The sequence below is a fragment of the Salmo salar genome, chromosome 22, assembly GCF_965601325.2.
Source record: "Salmo salar chromosome 22, fSalSal1, whole genome shotgun sequence".
Lineage (NCBI taxonomy): Eukaryota > Metazoa > Chordata > Actinopteri > Salmoniformes > Salmonidae > Salmo > Salmo salar.
Genome location: NC_138312.1, coordinates 33701618 through 33719989, shown reverse-complemented (window position 1 = coordinate 33719989; position 18372 = coordinate 33701618). Strand labels below are relative to the sequence as shown.

The window sequence follows — 18372 nt, the reverse complement described above, 5'->3', positions numbered from 1 at the left end:
GAAGGCTAAACGGGAAACAATGGAGAGTAGGTCATTGAGGGAGCAGCCTACCACAGCTGGGGGGGGGGGGGGGGGGGGGGGTAATTAGACTGTTCTTTAAACACCTGACTTCAGCCAGGATTTTTGTCTGAATCATTGTCTAAGACATCAATGACCTTCGCAAAACAGAAACACATTCAGTGAGACAAACCATCGTAAACCCTTGCTAAAACGTTAGCATTAATACATCCAGAGATGTATTATTACGGTATACAGTATACATAACCTACTGGCCAGCATTTACGCAACCGCATGTACTATAATGCTAACACATCATTATCCAACCACACTCGCTCCCACACTCCCTCCCACAATCCCTCCCTCCCCGGCACACATATGTACTACACTCTTATAAAAATAGGTGCTATCTAGAACCTAAAAGGGTTCTTCGGCTGTCCCCATAAGATAACCCTTTGAAGAATCATTTTGGTTCCAGGTTGAACCCTTCTGGCTTCAAGTAGAACCCTTGTCACAGAGGGTTCTACATGGAACCAAAAAGGGTTATCCTACGGGGACAGCCGAAGAACCCATTTGGAACCCTTTTTTCTAAGAGTGTATATAGCCAGTCCAACTCCACTGAGCATCAATCCCCTCTAGATGTCCTGTGTGGTGTGCTCCCCCCTCCCAAACCCCTCCCCTTCCCCTCTCCCTCCCTCTCTACTCCCCCTCTCCTCCCCTCGGCAGAAGCATGCTGTGTCATCAGACACTAAGGACTCAGACAGGCCGCTAAAGCCAGGCCCTTGCTCTAATTTACTACACCTCAGAGAGAGAGAAAGAGGGAGAGAGAGGAAAGGGTGTGTGGGGGGAGGTGGGGGGGGGGGGTAATTTGACTCTTTAAAATCACAGCCATGGCATGATAGGAAGTGAATAAAGTCACCAACGTGGGACCTAGCTATGGTTAATTATATCAGTGTATGAAGGACATATTCTGGATATGTTTTACTCATTCAAACCTACTCACTGTCCCTGTGTGATCAGCATCAGCCATTGGAAATGACCAGTCAGTATGCTACTCAGCCAGGTTCATTTGGGGACAGCAGCAGTCTGCCATGCAGGAGAGACTCTGGTTACATCATAGAGATAGAATGACTAGCAGGAGAGACACTGGTTACATCATAGAGATAGAATGACTAGCAGGAGAGACTCTGGTTACATCATAGAGATAGAATGACTAGCAGGAGAGACACTGGTTACATCATAGAGATAGAATGACTAGCAGGAGAGACACTGGTTACATCATAGAGATAGAATGACTAGCAGGAGAGACTCTGGTTACATCATAGAGATAGAATGACTAGCAGGAGAGACTCTGGTTACATCATAGAGATAGAATGACTAGCAGGAGAGACTATGGTTACATCATAGAGATAGAATGACTAGCAGGAGAGACTCTGGTTACATCATAGAGATAGAATGACTAGAAATAGAGACTCTGGTTACATCATAGAGATAGAATGGCTAGCAGGAGAGACTCTGGTTACATCATAGAGATAGAATGACTAGCAGGAGAGACTGGTTACATCATAGAGATAGAATGGCTAGCAGGAGAGACACTGGTTACATCATAGAGATAGAATGACTAGCAGGAGAGACTCTGGTTACATCATAGAGATAGAATGACTAGCAGGAGAGACTCTGGTTACATCATAGAGATAGAATGACTAGCAGGAGACACTGGTTACATCATAGAGATAGAATGGCTAGCAGGAGACACTGGTTACATCATAGAGATAGAATGGCTAGCAGGAGACACTGGTTACATCATAGAGATAGAATGACTAGCAGGAGAGACTGGTTACATCATAGAGATAGAATGACTAGCAGGAGAGACTCTGGTTACATCATAGAGATAGAACGACTAGCAGGAGAGACTCTGGTTACATCATAGAGATAGAATGGTTAGCAGGAGACACTGGTTACATCATAGAGATAGAATGGCTAGCAGGAGAGACTCTGGTTACATCATAGAGATAGAATGGCTAGCAGGAGACACTGGTTACATCATAGAGATAGAATGACTAGAAATAGAGACTCTGGTTACATCATAGAGATAGAATGGCTAGCAGGAGACACTGGTTACATCATAGAGATAGAATGACTAGCAGGAGAGACTCTGGTTACATCATAGAGATAGAATGGTTAGCAGGAGACACTGGTTACATCATAGAGATAGAATGACTAGCAGGAGACACTGGTTACATCATAGAGATAGAATGACTAGCAGGAGAGACTCTGGTTACATCATAGAGATAGAACGACTAGCAGGAGAGACTCTGGTTACATCATAGAGATAGAATGGTTAGCAGGAGACACTGGTTACATCATAGAGATAGAATGGCTAGCAGGAGAGACTCTGGTTACATCATAGAGATAGAATGACTAGCAGGAGACACTGGTTACATCATAGAGATAGAATGGCTAGCAGGAGACACTGGTTACATCATAGAGATAGAATGGCTAGCAGGAGACACTGGTTACATCATAGAGATAGAATGACTAGCAGGAGAGACACTGGTTACATCATAGAGATAGAATGACTAGCAGGAGACACTGGTTACATCATAGAGATAGAATGGCTAGCAGGAGACACTGGTTACATCATAGAGATAGAATGACTAGCAGGAGACACTGGTTACATCATAGAGATAGAATGACTAGCAGGAGACACTGGTTACATCATAGAGATAGAATGGCTAGCAGGAGACACTGGTTACATCATAGAGATAGAATGGCTAGCAGGAGACACTGGTTACATCATAGAGATAGAATGACTAGCAGGAGACACTGGTTACATCATAGAGATAGAATGACTAGCAGGAGACTCTGGTTACATCATAGAGATATAATGGTTAGCAGGAGACACTGGTTACATCATAGAGATAGAATGACTAGCAGGAGAGACTCTGGTTACACCATAGAGATAGAATGACTAGCAGGAGAGACTCTGGTTACACCATAGAGATAGAATGGCTAGCAATAGAGACACTGGTTACATCATAGAGATAGAATGACTAGCAGGAGAGACTCTGGTTACATCATAGAGATAGAATGACTAGCAGGAGAGACTCTGGTTACATCATAGAGATAGAATGACTAGCAGGAGACACTGGTTACACCATAGAGATAGAATGGCTAGCAGGAGACACTGGTTACATCATAGAGATAGAATGGTTAGCAGGAGACACTGGTTACACCATAGAGATAGAATGACTAGCAGGAGAGACTCTGGTTACATCATAGAGATAGAATGACTAGCAATAGAGCCACTGGTTACATCATAGAGATAGAATGACTAGCAGGAGACACTGGTTACATAACAGAGATACAATGTAAAAAATACTCTTTGGATCAACCTAAAAAAAAATGTGTGAACTGGTTGCAAGTAAATGAGTTAGGTTTTATCAATTGAAAAAAGCAAACACTTGTTGAAACCAAAAAAATGATTCAATGCCAACTGTTATATTCAATTATTTCCAAATCTATATTTCAAGTTACAACGTCTTTATTTCAACACTACACTTACCCCACTGGTTAAACCTAATAAACGACATAAAAACAAACATGTATATACAACCCAATTTTCATGTTGTACCAAGTAGATTTTTCCCTTTGGAATTACCTATACACATTTGTTCAATTGGGTTACAAGCAATGAAATCAATTTCTTGTTAATCAAGATATGAAATTGGTTCCATAGCATGAAATAATGACTCCAAACACTTTCTTTACATGAGACTTTCACATGAACTGGTTCCAATATTGTAACCAATATTGGTTTTGGGGCGGCAAGTAGCCTATTGGTTAAAGTGTTGGGCCAGTAACCAAAAGTTTGCTAAATCGAATCCCTGAGCTGACAAGGTAAAAATCTGTCGTTCTGCCCCTGAACAAGGCAGTTAACCACTGTTCCTAGGCTGTCATTGTAAATAAGAATTTGTTATTAACTGACTTGCCTAGTTAAATAAAGGTTAAATAAAAAAACTAATGGTGACCATCAATGGAGTCCAGGTTCTTTAGTACCACAGGGTTAGGATTACACCTACAATAGACCATGCCTCCAATACTTCTGATAGGTTGCTGCCGCTACATTGTACTCACTGCTATGCAATGCGAATGTGCACAAGATGTTAAAAGGAATGTAGAAGCTTTCATTCAATTCAAAACATCACATTGATCTGTAAATTTAATAGAATAGGTTGAATAAACCAAAGGGTAATTTTGGATCATACCAATCAGAAAAATCACTTCAGATGAACAACAGTGCTGTCCCACTTTTTACAGTGTAAGAACGGCTAGCAAGGGTCAATGCTAATACACCATAGAGATAGAATGGATACGGAGGTCAATGCTACACCATAGTGAGAGAATGGCTAGCAAGGGTCAATGCTACACCATAGAGAGAGAATGGCTACGGGGGTCAATGCTACACCATAGAGAGAGAATGGCTACGGGGGTCAATGCTACTACACCATAGAGATAGAATGGCTACGGGGGTTAATGCTACACCATAGAGATCGAATGGCTACGGGGGTCAATGCTACTACACCATAGAGAGAGAATGGCTACGGGGGTTAATGCTACACCATAGAGATAGAATGGCTACGGGGGTCAATGCTACACCATAGAGAGAGAATGGCTACGGGGGTCAATGCTACTACACCATAGAGATAGAATGGCTACGGGGGTTAATGCTACACCATAGAGATAGAATGGCTACGGGGGTCAATGCTACTACACCATAGAGAGAGAATGGCTATCAAGGGTCAATGCTACTACACCATAGAGAGAGAATGGCTATCAAGGGTCAATGCTACTACACCATAGAGAGAGAATGGCTACGGGGGTCAATGCTACACCATAGAGAGAGAATGGCTACGGGGGTCAATGCTACACCATAGAGATCGAATGGCTACGAGGGCCAATGCTACACCATAGAGATAGAATGGCTACGGGGGTCAATGCTACTACACCATAGAGATAGAATGGCTACGGGGGTCAATGCTACTACACCATAGAGAGAGAATGGCTACGGGGGTCAATGCTGCTACACCATAGAGATAGAATGGCTATGGGGGTCAATGCTACTACACCATAGAGAGAGAATGGCTACGGGGGTCAATGCTGCTACACCATAGAGAGAGAATGGCTACGGGGGTCAATGCTACTACACCATAGAGAGAGAATGGCTACGGGGGTCAATGCTACTACACCATAGAGAGAGAATGGCTACGGGGGTCAATGCTACTACACCATAGAGAGAGAATGGCTATGGGGGTCAATGCTATACATAGCCCATCTATAAATAGCCCAAACTACCTCTTCCCCTACTGTATTTATTTATTTATTTTGCTCCTTTGCACCCCAGAATTTCTACTTTGCACACTCATCTACTGTCAAATCTACAATTTCAGTGTTTTTTAATTGCTATATTGTATTTACTTCGCCACCATGGCCTATTTATTGCCTTTACCTCCCTTATCTCACCTCATTTGCTCACTTTGTATATAGACTTATTTTTCTACTATATTATTGACTGTATATTTGTTTTACTCCATGTGTAACTCTGTGTTGTTGTATGTGTCGAACTGCTTTGCTTTATCTTGGCCAGGTCACAGTTGTAAATGAGAACTTGTTCTCAACTTGCCTACCTGGTTAAATAAAGGTGAAATAAATCAAATAAATAAATAAATAAAAATACCATAGAGATAAAATGGCTAGCAGGAGAGACGCTGGTTACACCATACAGTGCTACATTCTTTGGTCGCCAGACCATACCTGTTTCAGCTTGTCTGAAGCACAAACAGATCTAACAACCTGGCTTAAGCTACTGTAGATGCTATATTGTCTAGTTCCCTCAAACTCAACTCTGGACCTCCAAGCCAGTTACACCGCATGTTTTCATTGTTCCCTTCTAGTCAGGGACTGATTTAGACCTGGGACATCATGTGGGTGCAATTAAGTAAACGTTTCTACGAAGGGCCCAGGCCAACATGTTTGTCGGGCACACACACACACAGCGTTCACTGTGGCTCAACTTAAATTCAACCCCATCTTCAACAAACACGTACTCACACACACACAGCGTTCACTGTGGCTCAACTTAAATTCAACCCCATCTTCAACAAACACGTACTCACACACACATGCACTGTCACACACACACAGCGTTCACTGTGGCTCAACTTAAATTCAACCCCATCTTCAACAAACACGTACTCACACACACATGCACTGTCACACACACACAGCGTTCACTGTGGCTCAACTTAAATTCAACCCCATCTTCAACAAACACGTACTCACACACACATGCACTGTCACACACACACAGCGTTCACTGTGGCTCAACTTAAATTCAACCCCATCTTCAACAAACACGTACTCACACACACATGCACTGTCACACACACACAGCGTTCACTGTGGCTCAACTTAAATTCAACCCCATCTTCAACAAACACGTACTCACACACACATGCACTGTCACACACACACAGCGTTCACTGTGGCTCAACTTAAATTCAACCCCATCTTCAACAAACACGTACTCACACACACATGCACTGTCACACACACACAGCGTTCACTGTGGCTCAACTTAAATTCAACCCCATCTTCAACAAACACGTACTCACACACACATGCACTGTCACACACACACAGCGTTCACTGTGGCTCAACTTAAATTCAACCCCATCTTCAACAAACACGTACTCACACACACATGCACTGTCACACACACACAGCGTTCACTGTGGCTCAACTTAAATTCAACCCCATCTTCAACAAACACGTACTCACACACACATGCACTGTCACACACACACAGCGTTCACTGTGGCTCAACTTAAATTCAACCCCATCTTCAACAAACACGTACTCACACACACATGCACTGTCACACACACACAGCGTTCACTGTGGCTCAACTTAAATTCAACCCCATCTTCAACAAACACGTACTCACACACACATGCACTGTCACACACACACAGCGTTCACTGTGGCTCAACTTAAATTCAACCCCATCTTCAACAAACACGTACTCACACACACATGCACTGTCACACACACACAGCGTTCACTGTGGCTCAACTTAAATTCAACCCCATCTTCAACAAACACGTACTCACACACACATGCACTGTCACACACACATGCGTGCACATACGCCTGCACAAATGCTCACATGCACAGATACACACACACACACACTAACACACACATCCACCACAGCCAGGGGAGAAGAGAAACTGCAGTGACTGCACTTTTCCCTCACCGGCACCGCTCCCCTCTTCCCCTACTCGATTCATGAGTGCTGTGATCAGGTTTCACTGCAGCTGACAGCAACACACACACACGGTCATACGCAAGCTTGCATACATGGAGGTGGGGAGAGAGGGAGGGGATAGGGGAATTGGCGGTCGAGTAGAGGAGAGAATGAGAAACCTGGAGAGGTAGAGAGAGAAAAGAGGTTGAGAGATTGAGGAGGAGGTTTTGAGGTGACAAATGAATATGCATGCCGGGGCTCCCATAGGTGTCATGAAAGGTGAAGGTGTGGATGGGAGGGGAGGGAGGGTGGTAGTAAAAGCTCTGAATGGCCAGGGAGGCGGAGGCCCATTGTGTGTCCCAGACCATCCTGGTCCCAGCAGGTCAGTGACTTGCGCTCTGCTCTCTACCAGGTCCTCTTACGTAATTGACACACACACACAGCCCGGCCTGCAGTGTGTGTGTCACAAAGGTAAGAGACCTTGGGAGGGCAGAGTGAGGGAGAGGCGTGATAGCATACATGCGCGCACACACACTCATTCACTCTTACACACACACGCATGCTCGCACACACACACACACACACACACGCACACACACACACACACACATTCACACAGATCTAGGGATGGAGGTCACTGAGACAGACACAGCTCCTGACATGAGAGAGGTGTGCATGAGGGAGCACTTAGCACCACCTGATGAACGAGTCTACCTCTGTCCCTCCTCAAGGACAGGGAGGGAGAACAAAGGAACAAGGGAGCAGAGGCAGGAGAAGGAGAGAGCCAAGCATATCAGATAGGGCAACGGGGTAAGGAAGCGGGGAGGATGAAGGAGAGGGTTAAACTCAGCAATTGTACCTCGCCATCACCCCTCCTCTGGCTGCCATCATAGAAGTCCATGGATCGTTAGATCATAGGAAACACACACATTGCTGAGTGGCTCTCTATAGCCCTGCAGGCCCTAGATTATCTTACAGGCTAGAAAACCCATCCCAGCCCTGCCTCCATCCTAACCTACAGGCCTGCCCAGCCCAGCCTAGCCTGCAGCTCAGTCCAGCCTCTTATCCAGCCTCAGCCTCAGCCCTGCCCAACCACCATCCTAGCCTTCAGCCCTGCCTCCAACCCAAGCCAGCCCAGCCCCCAGTTTAGCCCAGCCATCCAGCTCAGCTTAACCCTTTCTCCAACCCTGCCCAGCCCAGCTCAGCCCAGCAACTCAGCCCAGTACAGCCAGCTGGCCCAGGAAACAGGCTGCTCCTCACCTCTACCACCCTCAAGGTGGAGCCAGCCCCTCCTCTCCTCTCCTGGGCTTGGATTACACTGGGGGGTGGAGGCTGAGGGGAGAGGGGCCTAAACTGAAAGGGAAACTGTACTGTTGTGCCCTGGGCTGGTAGGGGAAGCAACCATTTGACTTATGCTAAATGGGAGCTATTATGTGTTGTGTATGCATACCAAATTGGGCGTATGTGGTGTCTGGCCTGAATCATGATACGATATGGTGGTTGTATTTTTAAGGAAGCCATGCAACAAACAAAACAGCTGCTAACTCCTTCAAATTGGTACAAGTAGGCAGGGAAAAAGTATCCCATGCAAAAATACTATGAAGATGTGCTAAATGTACAGTATGCAGGGAAATGTACATACACTAAATGCATAAACTTGCACACACACACCACATTCTCCTACACAGAAACCCAGATACACACACACACACATGCAGACTGTCTGCTTCGACAGAACACCCTCATGATCCAAGTGCAATTTTCCTCACTAGCAAATTCAATTAGCACTGATAGCACATATTCAGAGAGGCCCGTTGGTGTCATCTCTGCTGCCAGCATCCACCAGCACATTTCCAGTAAGTGCAGCAACACAGAGCATCAATCAACAGATAAGACTACATAAGCATTACCAAACAGGCCTGCGGTCCAGAGCTCCAGACATTCACTGCAGAGTTACTGGATCCACCAGCATCGTTTGGGTAATTGTGCTAGCCAGAGCATTCAGAACATACTTATGAGCACTATGTGAGCCTTCTTAGGAATCGACTGGCTCTAATTGCCTCTCCCAGTGGTCAAACTATTAAAGAGCAATAACACACCTCAAGGTCATCTTTGCTGTTGACTCTGTGCCATAACCCTATTTTCATGGCTGGTACAGCGATGTGGAACACAAACATAAAAATTCAAAAACTGTTGTAAATCTGGTGTTTTATGCCAAACGGTTTTGTTGTATTTCAGTCTTCTGTGATGTATATAAAGTGTAATACTGGAATGAAACTCAAAATGGAATACATTTCAACTGTATATCTGGCATGGTACAGGTGTCTTCTTTTTTTTAAGCCCATAACAATGTGTGTGAGGTGTATAATATTGTTTCAAAGTAGTTTTGTTTAAGACTACCAAGAAACACTCTGTGTGACCCTGATTTAGTCCCCTGCAGTAAAAGGTTCATCAAGTTTCCTATAGATAGTTTTATTCTAAATTTACTCATAGCCAAGCCATGGTAGTGTTTTTTCCCTTATACTTAACCCATAAGGTTAACATCTCATTCATAAACGTGGTTAAAGCTTAATATAAGGGGACACACATTAGGACTTATAACACAGTCATTAGCAGTATACATTTAAAAGGCAAGCTACAAAGATTTGAGTATAGAACAATCCATTTGTTCCTTCCTCAAATTATTTTTCTAAACAGATATTATACCAGTACTACTTTCAAACCTCGGACCCATCCCATCCTACCCCACAACCCTCCAACCCCTAACTTCTCACTGCAGGAGAGTTAGTTTGATCCCTTTGTCATGTCGAGCCCTGTGTGGGATTGAGTGGTGTAGGAACTCACTTTCTCATTCATATAATAAGGGTCCAAGTCCTCCAGTGGTACCGCCACCAGCCCATTAGGGATGTCCCCGTAGATGAAAGGGAGGGACTTTCCCGCCTCCAGATCACCATTGGGCATGGGTTCTTCCTCTTCTTCATCGCGGTGACTGCTGTCCGACTTGGGCTTGGGCTTTTTCTTGATCTTCTCCTGGAATTGGCGCTCCTCGATAGTAAGGAGCGACTCGGGGGTGAACAGCTTGAAGCTGTCAGGTCCTGGGGGTGCGAGACCGGGCGCGGCCATGTTTTCATCCTACAGCTATTTCCGCTTTATTTACGTTTCATCCAGGACATCTGGCTCTGAGAGAGGGAGAGAGAGAGAGGGAAAGTGAGAGAGAGAGGGAAAGAGAGAGAGAAAGAGAGAGAGAGAGATAGAGAGAGAGAGAGAGAGAGGAGGAGAAAAAGAGACAGGATAAAAGGTATAAATGCTGACAAATCCATATCTCTAATGAAACTCAAGTTGAGAACATCCATTTTCACGAAGAACTTTGGTTATGATTTAGGAAGTATTTGGCAGTTCAGCATCTGGGTAAACAGCCTGTCCTACTATCAAATTACAAAATGCAAAAAGTCATAATGATCTTGTTTAAAATATCACCTTGGGTACAATGAAATTGAACAACACTCAGAAGGCTAGCTAACATCTCATGAAGGTCTCCTCTTTTAGTTCAAATTAGATGGCAGAACAAAGAGACGAATGAAACATCTGATAGATTTATATTTCATCATGGTGCTTATTAACAAGACTAATTGCTCGGTTGTGTCCTCTCTGTCTGTGTCTGTCTATCTGTCTGTCTGTTGCTCTCCCTAAGCCTGAGACAGGGTGAAATGTTCTATCTCTGTCAGAGAGGAAGCCGACAAAGCAAGGCATCCTGACTAGAGGATGTGCAACCATTAAGAACCTGAGCCAGACACTCTCTCTCTCCCTCTATATGATTCTTTCTCTCTCTGTCTCTCCTCTCTCTCTCTTGCTTTCTCAAAATGCATACAGATAAAGGCCACAGAAATCAGGGCTGCCACTGAGGTTTTCAGAGAACTGTGACTTCAATCTACTTCAATCATTCATGGTGGCTTTGACGCTGTCTGGCTGGCCTGCTGATTACCTTGGTGACCCTACAGGGAGAAGAATGAATGGCCACCTCCAGCCCTCTGTTTACTTGTACCTGTCTGTCTGCTGCATGGGCTCTTCCCTTGTCCCAGGTGACCTGTACTGCTTCTGGAGGGAGGGAGCTCTGTTAAATGTCTTTCTTTGGAATATCTGACTAATGTTCTAGGATACTTCCTCTCTCTCTCTCTCTCTCTCTCTCTCTCTCTCTCGCTCTCTCTCTCTCTCTCTCTCTCTCTCTGAAAAACCTGACATTACATATCTTAATAAGATATTCCCTTTGTACCCACATTCTAACTTGGAAAAGGTAGGTACTATGGCACCAAAATCTAAATATGGTCCCTTTGGAACTTTCGTCCTCTTCTGTTCCATTGCAATGCTTCTCTAGAATGCTGGAGTTCCGGTGGTATGATGGATAACAAACGTATATGACTTCAGTAGATTCTCAAAACACCACAGATCATTGCCATAACCTGGTCATGATGGATCTTCATTTTTCAGTATTGTTGACTTGTAATGTGTTAGTGTAAATGACAGTTGCTCTCTAATATATTTTCACCCTTGCACATTACAGTGGAGTGCAATGGAGCAGAACATTTTGTTTTCTCTTGACAAAACTGGTTGAATGGCTATTTTTACCCTGTAGGCACCTGCAACTTACTCATAGGTGAGAAAAATTACACCGTAAATGAGATTCACCTGCCTCCTAACAGATTCATTTGAATTCTTCTGATTTCAGAATAATTTAGTCCAGGTTATTTTCGTGACTTTTAAGTGGAAATCTAGTTCTCTTCAAATATATTGCCACGGGTGTGATGTTATTTTTTTGTATAAACATGTAGGCTATTATCTGATCTGATATAGATACATTTTCAAGTATCATCGTCATGAACATTGCAGTGCATGTTATAGAGGTTACGCTACATTTCACGACTAATTAATGTGGCCAGGAATGAACGAAGGGCAAAGAAACCTTAAAAGCCACCATACCTATAAACCGCTGACACCAGAGATTGTACCACTAGGAAATTAAGTCGTCGTTTTAAGTAACCCGACCCTGGTGCAACCTCCAAGTCTCCTTCCACAAATGTTACATCAATTGATCTACGTTCAAGGTGATTCACAAACATTGATGCACCACAGGACATATGGGGAACTAATTTACTAATGATGGCATAGAGGAGCTGTCCAACTGGCTTTCCTATAGCGAATGTGTAGAGTTAATCAAGACTATTCATTCTGTCCTCATTTGGGCTGCAGGTAAATCAAGTCAATGTAATAGCCAACCACATTCCAAGAAGGATGGGACCTTGTGATACAAAACATTTCCTTCAAAAAATGAAGGCTACTCACGTGTTCATTCAATCGCTGAGAGTGCATGCTGTTCCTAATGCCATCCCGGACATTCAACCCAATAAGCATGCGTATTTACCAATAGCATAATTGTAACATCCATTTAGATTTTGCTACAGACAGACGAGTGATTAGTCCGTTGTGAGAAGGATTGTTAATCGCATGAAACCGAACCTGAGATGGTAGAAAACTCCAGTGGCTTCTGGAAGCCGCCCCATTGGTCAAAAACTGGTTGAATCAACGTTGTTTCCACGTCATTTCAACCAAAAGAATATATGCGATTACGTTGAATCAACGTGGGAAAATGATTGAATTTGCAAAAAGTCATCAAAGTAAGGTCATTTCGTCTGTTTTTCACCAAACTTTTAACCTAGATCCAATGACATGGAGACATGTTTTTTTCACGTTGAATACAAGTTAGTTGACAACTCAACCAAATGTAAATCAAAACTAGATGTTGAACTGACGTCGCCTTAGATCGCGCTGCCTATCGCTGTCCGTTTCAGCACCACTGATGACAGAGTCCTCAAAGGAAGCGCTAGCTCGAGTCCTCTATGCGTGTGTCCTCTATGCCAAGAAAAGAGACATCCAAACGCCCAACCAGCAGAGTTGCCTAGGCCTGTAATTTAACTATTTATCGCAACTGTTTCACTCTATTATTGAGAGGTGGGCTATAAGAAAGACGAAACTGAGAGCATCCGACATCGTGGAGAGTCTGGAGACAGATGTGAAGAGGAGGGGCAGAGTGGAGATCTATTGAGGAGAGAAACGCAACTGGATAGAGGAGTCCGCACGGAATCAGACGAGGGTAGCAGCAGCACAGCATATCCAGTGCGTCTACACGAGGGCCTACATGCCAGTGGCACACAGAATTCAATAACTCCAAATTGCCTAATTTAGCATTGACCGGATAGGATACTGAATGAGAGCAATATGGACTGGAATAAATTATATACTCAAATATGAACACAATATAGTCAATTAGTCTAGACTTCATGCCAATCCCATTGATTTGGATATAATCTGGCTCTTGCGCTTTCAGTGTTGTCTATGAATGAACAGGGTGGCATCGTTAAACCCCTGCCAAAATGGAGGTCATTCAGAAAACTGCTCATGTTGCCCATGTCAGGACAATAATCGATTAATTTATAAGTGGATTTCCTCTCCAAACAATTGTCATTACAGGTTATCACTTGATAAACCCCATAGCACATGTAAAACCGTTAAACAAAGTAAAATGCGCACCTTCTTGGCCTATATGTTATAAACTGGTAATAACTCTTCCACTGTATGGTCTATCAGTATGACTTTGTATTGTAGCTCATGCACTGTTTACACACGCGCGTGCCTTGTCCCCGGCATGCGGGCCAAAGCCTTTACTAAAATACTGCAGTATTGAGGATGCTTCTATGACAGAGGCACAAGTCCATTTGAAAACATGCACTGCTCGTATAAATTCTAGGCTATGTCATTAATTTAACTGTGTTGCTCCAAAACAATCTCAGCTCCACCGTTCGAAGTAAATGGTATAAATTGTTATAGATTATCAAGACAATGGTTTTTGGTAAGCTCCCCAGATACCATTGACGACCGTATTGTATAGCACCACACCCGAAAAGACTGCCTAGGTAAGCCATAAGGCTCCCAACATTAACATGGAAGGGTTATAACACCATCGTGGACATTTGTTATCCACCTCTATTTGGGGATGGGGGCTGTAAAGAGATGAGGAGGGGGTGCCGCGGTCCCCCTTCAACTGCCAAACCTGAGGCATGCCTATCTCAAGCAATATAGCCTCAAAATTGCAAGGGGAGGGGTGATGGAGTGGAGGTGGGGTGCATGAGGTAACACTATCACAGTTACAGTTAAATGGTCTTACAAAGGATTAGGGTATCGAGAATAGAAGTTGACTCAAAGCTCATACCGCTACCTTGTATGCCTGCATGTATGTCGATGTCAGCGCTAACACGCACTGAAGTTTGACGTGCTCCTACTTCCCGAGGCATCCCAGCGTATGCGTATGTTTCACATTTTGACACATAGAATGTCATTCCGTTCAGAGGCAGGCCAACACCCCGATTTACCTGCTTAACACTCTCCACCACTTTTCGCAGTATAAGCTTATATTTTTCAGCTAAGACTGTCATCCCTACATGTAATTGAGGTTTCGCATGCATATTTGCACAAGCTTTGGCAAGGAGCGCTATCCACAATATTCAGGATAAAGGATTCTGAGAGGGGGACCGCTCTGCGGCATTGGGGATGCAGGTTGTAGACAGGGAAGTAGCATGATCCATCCTCCGCCAAAACCCCGCCGGACAAGACAACATAATATCTACTTACTTTTCCCGCATTAACAGAAATCCAGACAGCCGGCACTGAACTGCAGATGTCCAGAAGATTCGGGAGAAACTGCGGCTGACGCCATATTGTTGCTGCTACCTCCCTTCCCAGCGCGTGCGGGTACCCTGCATAATTGATGACTCTCAGCAAATTGTTAGGGAGTGTCGGTAAATGCCTTTGGTTTGAAAACGGCCCAGTGACTGCAGTATCGCAAGCAACATGATTGCACAAAACAGAACAAAGTTATTCAACTAATAGTTAAGAAGACTATCATATAATGTGTTATCCAAAAGTTAAAATGGTTGATTTCTGGGTTTGTTTTAGTGGATGACAAAACTGTTTTTTTTTGTGATACATTTTTTATTATTATTATATATTTTTTTATGACAGGTTCAGATCCCAGACAGGCAATAATATTCAAGTACATATATATAGAAACGAAAAAATGTGTCCTATCTGTCCCATCTCTCCTTTCCCTCCCCCTTCTAGGTAGGTGTGACCCATTCCTCATCTTATGTTTGTAAAATTGTTTGTTGGACCAAGGCACACATGAATAGAATCAGCCTGCATACATCGATATTCTATAGGCCTACACATATTCAAAATACAATTGATAAATTCAAACATGATTACATTACATTACCTCATAAGCTTTTGACCTTTTCGACTGCTCCATTGAATGTATCTAATGTTGTTTCCTTTGTGTTCACACCAGCTATGGAGAGCTCTAGTGAAAGAACTTCAAGGAAGTTTTGTTGCCATCGAGTTATACTGAGCTTATGTGGAGGCTTCCATCTGGTCACTAACATTATTATTGCCGCAGTCAGTCCAGACAACCATACTCGTTCCTGGGGTACTGGGAGACTCAGTGAAAAGTCATCGTTCAACAATAATATATTGGGGAGATAGGGAATGGCAGCAACAACTATGTCCTTTAACTCAAGGTAGTGAAGTTACCATGGTTTTATCCTGAGAAACATAAAATGATATAATTTGTTAGCCTACCTTTGGTGAACAGTGTCCAGTTTCATAACCAGATGCCTATACTGTCATATGGCTGAAATGGTGGCAACTGCCCAACTTTCCTTAGTCTATAATAACTAGCCATTCTGTTATCAACAGAGCAAATGTTATTAAATGAAACAATGAGAGTGAGGTGCTGTTGTATGTTAACTAATTGGAAGGACAGGTAAAGCAGATGTCATATCTAAACCCAAGTTGTGCCAGTAAACAGTCGCACAGGAAACAACAATTCAGCACCATGGGCAGCTACCCGCACCTCAACACTCAACAAATATCTACTCGATGATGTCAAAATGACAGAAGCCATCCTTTTCAATGGAAGGAAAGCGGCACGCAGTGAAATAAGCAAGGCAGATGAGCTCTGTGGTTGAGCTCAGTGAACAGAGTGGCGAACAGAGCATAGCAAACAATTCGAGAGAGCTGAAATTTTTGGCAATATGGCAGTACATTGACCAATTAAGGCTTGCTATAGCTTCCAGACTGTGCTGGATTGGCTGTTGATAAATTCCCTACTTAGCATGCTGTGGGCTTCCTGCTCAAATACAAACACGCCCATGGCAATGGCTGGCAAGTCACCGGTTGAGTTCCTGCCTGACTACATTGCAGACACATGCCAGATCTTACAACGTCTGGATAGGTATTTAACACATCTGTAACCACATCATATGCTATAGCAATCTGATGCTCTACTGCACAGTCGATGACATGGCACGCAACCATTGATTGATGCAATGCATCACCTGCAGAGTAGTCGGGAAGGAACTCGACCAAGCTTTCATCCCTTCAATGGCTTTTGGTGAATTCCTGCCTGACTACATTGCAGAGTAGATGCATGCCAGATCTAACAACGCCTGGATAGATATTTAACATATTCTGTAAGCTAAACACATGGTATGACATAACAATCTGATGCCCGACTGCACAGATATGACATAGCAATCTGATGCCCGACTGCACAGTCAATGATGTGGCATGCAATCATTGGTTCATGCAATACAACTGGCAATAGCGACAGTCAATGTTCGAGTTCCAGCCTGGGAGAGAGAGAGATGATGTGATCAAAATACACCATATGACTGTCGAGTTCCAGCCTGGGAGAGAGAGAGATGGTGTGATCAAAATACACCATATAAGTAGCCTGCTAATGTACCTTTCTGGACCTTGTGAACTGTCAAGAATAAACCCATAACTGATCCAAATGGGTGCATAATCAGGCCAAGGCTGTATGGTTATCCTTGTATATAGCTCCATTCTTGTGCATTTCATTTTAATCCTCTTGTGTTAGTCATTTATTCTTATTTTTAAACTCTGCATTGTTGGGAAGGGTTCATAAGCAAGCATTTCACGGTAAAGTCTACATGTGATAACCACAATTTGATTCGACTTTATGTAGTTATTTCTGCATGAAGCATTCAAAACAGGACGTTTAATCGGTTATTGTCTTGTTATTTACTGTAATCAGATGGCTAATATCAATAGCCTACTATGCATGCCAGTCTCTCTTGGCGGAAAGTAAAGAAGAGACTGACTGCATCACTTTTTGTTTTTAGAAGAAACATTAATGTGATGTAAATTCAATTGTTTGCATAGTCAAACCCCACCAGCTGTGTGCAGTTTTAAATGCATGTAGTTCTGTCCTTAAGCTGTTCTTGTCTATTAATGTTCTGTATTATGTAATGTTTCATGTTTTCTGTGGACTCCAGGAAGAGTAGCTGCTGCAATTGCCACAGCTAATGGGGATCCTAATAAAATACAAGAACAGACATATGTTTTTTGCCTACAGCCCGACTTTTGCAGAGTGCAGCATGCAGGAACCCACAGTTCTGCCATTTCATAATCTGTAAACTTTTTTCTTGCACTTTGACAGGTAAATATTTATAGCCCTAATATTTAGCTAATGAGTGGCCTAATATCTAGCTAATATTTAGCTTCGTAAGCTACACAACTAGCCCCTCTCTTCCAGCTATTCTTGTGATACGGACACAAGCTTCTCTGTTCCTCTTCTTGTGAAATCCCAGGAAAGGCTATAAGCTACAAAAGCTATAGGATATTTATTTTTATTATTTATACTTGGCCTAGTAGGCTTTTCATGGAGAGAAGCAGGCTTGCTATTGCTAATGAAAAATAGGCCTAGGCCAAATTAACTGTTGGGGAAAGTTGCGGAGAGAGTGCATCACTGGCAAGTGATGATAACATTGTTGCACTGATGTAGCCTATTAAATGGTTACACATGACAGAGGGTGATGAGCACAGTGAAAAAGAAGATTGCTTTACAGTTAGCACTATGCATTCGGGCAGGTAGCGTTCTCCTGGCATCCGCCAAACCCAGATTCGTCCTTTGGACTACCAGATGGGGAAGTTTG

At 43.4% G+C, this 18372-nt stretch overlaps 1 protein-coding gene across 1 annotated transcript in view; it reads right to left on the bottom strand.

Moving 5' to 3' along the window:
* LOC106583170 (sodium channel protein type 8 subunit alpha) overlaps positions 1-15121 on the bottom strand; it is a 117542-nt gene extending 102421 nt beyond the window's left edge. Inside the window, exons 1-2 of the mRNA XM_082967492.1 lie at positions 14987-15121; positions 10151-10485 (exon numbers count right to left, since the gene is read on the bottom strand). Of these exons, the coding sequence (XP_082823618.1) occupies positions 10151-10429 (279 nt within the window). The 5' untranslated portion in view covers positions 10430-10485; positions 14987-15121. The remainder of the gene's footprint in view (positions 1-10150; positions 10486-14986) is intronic.
* Positions 15122-18372: the final 3251 nt, after the last annotated feature.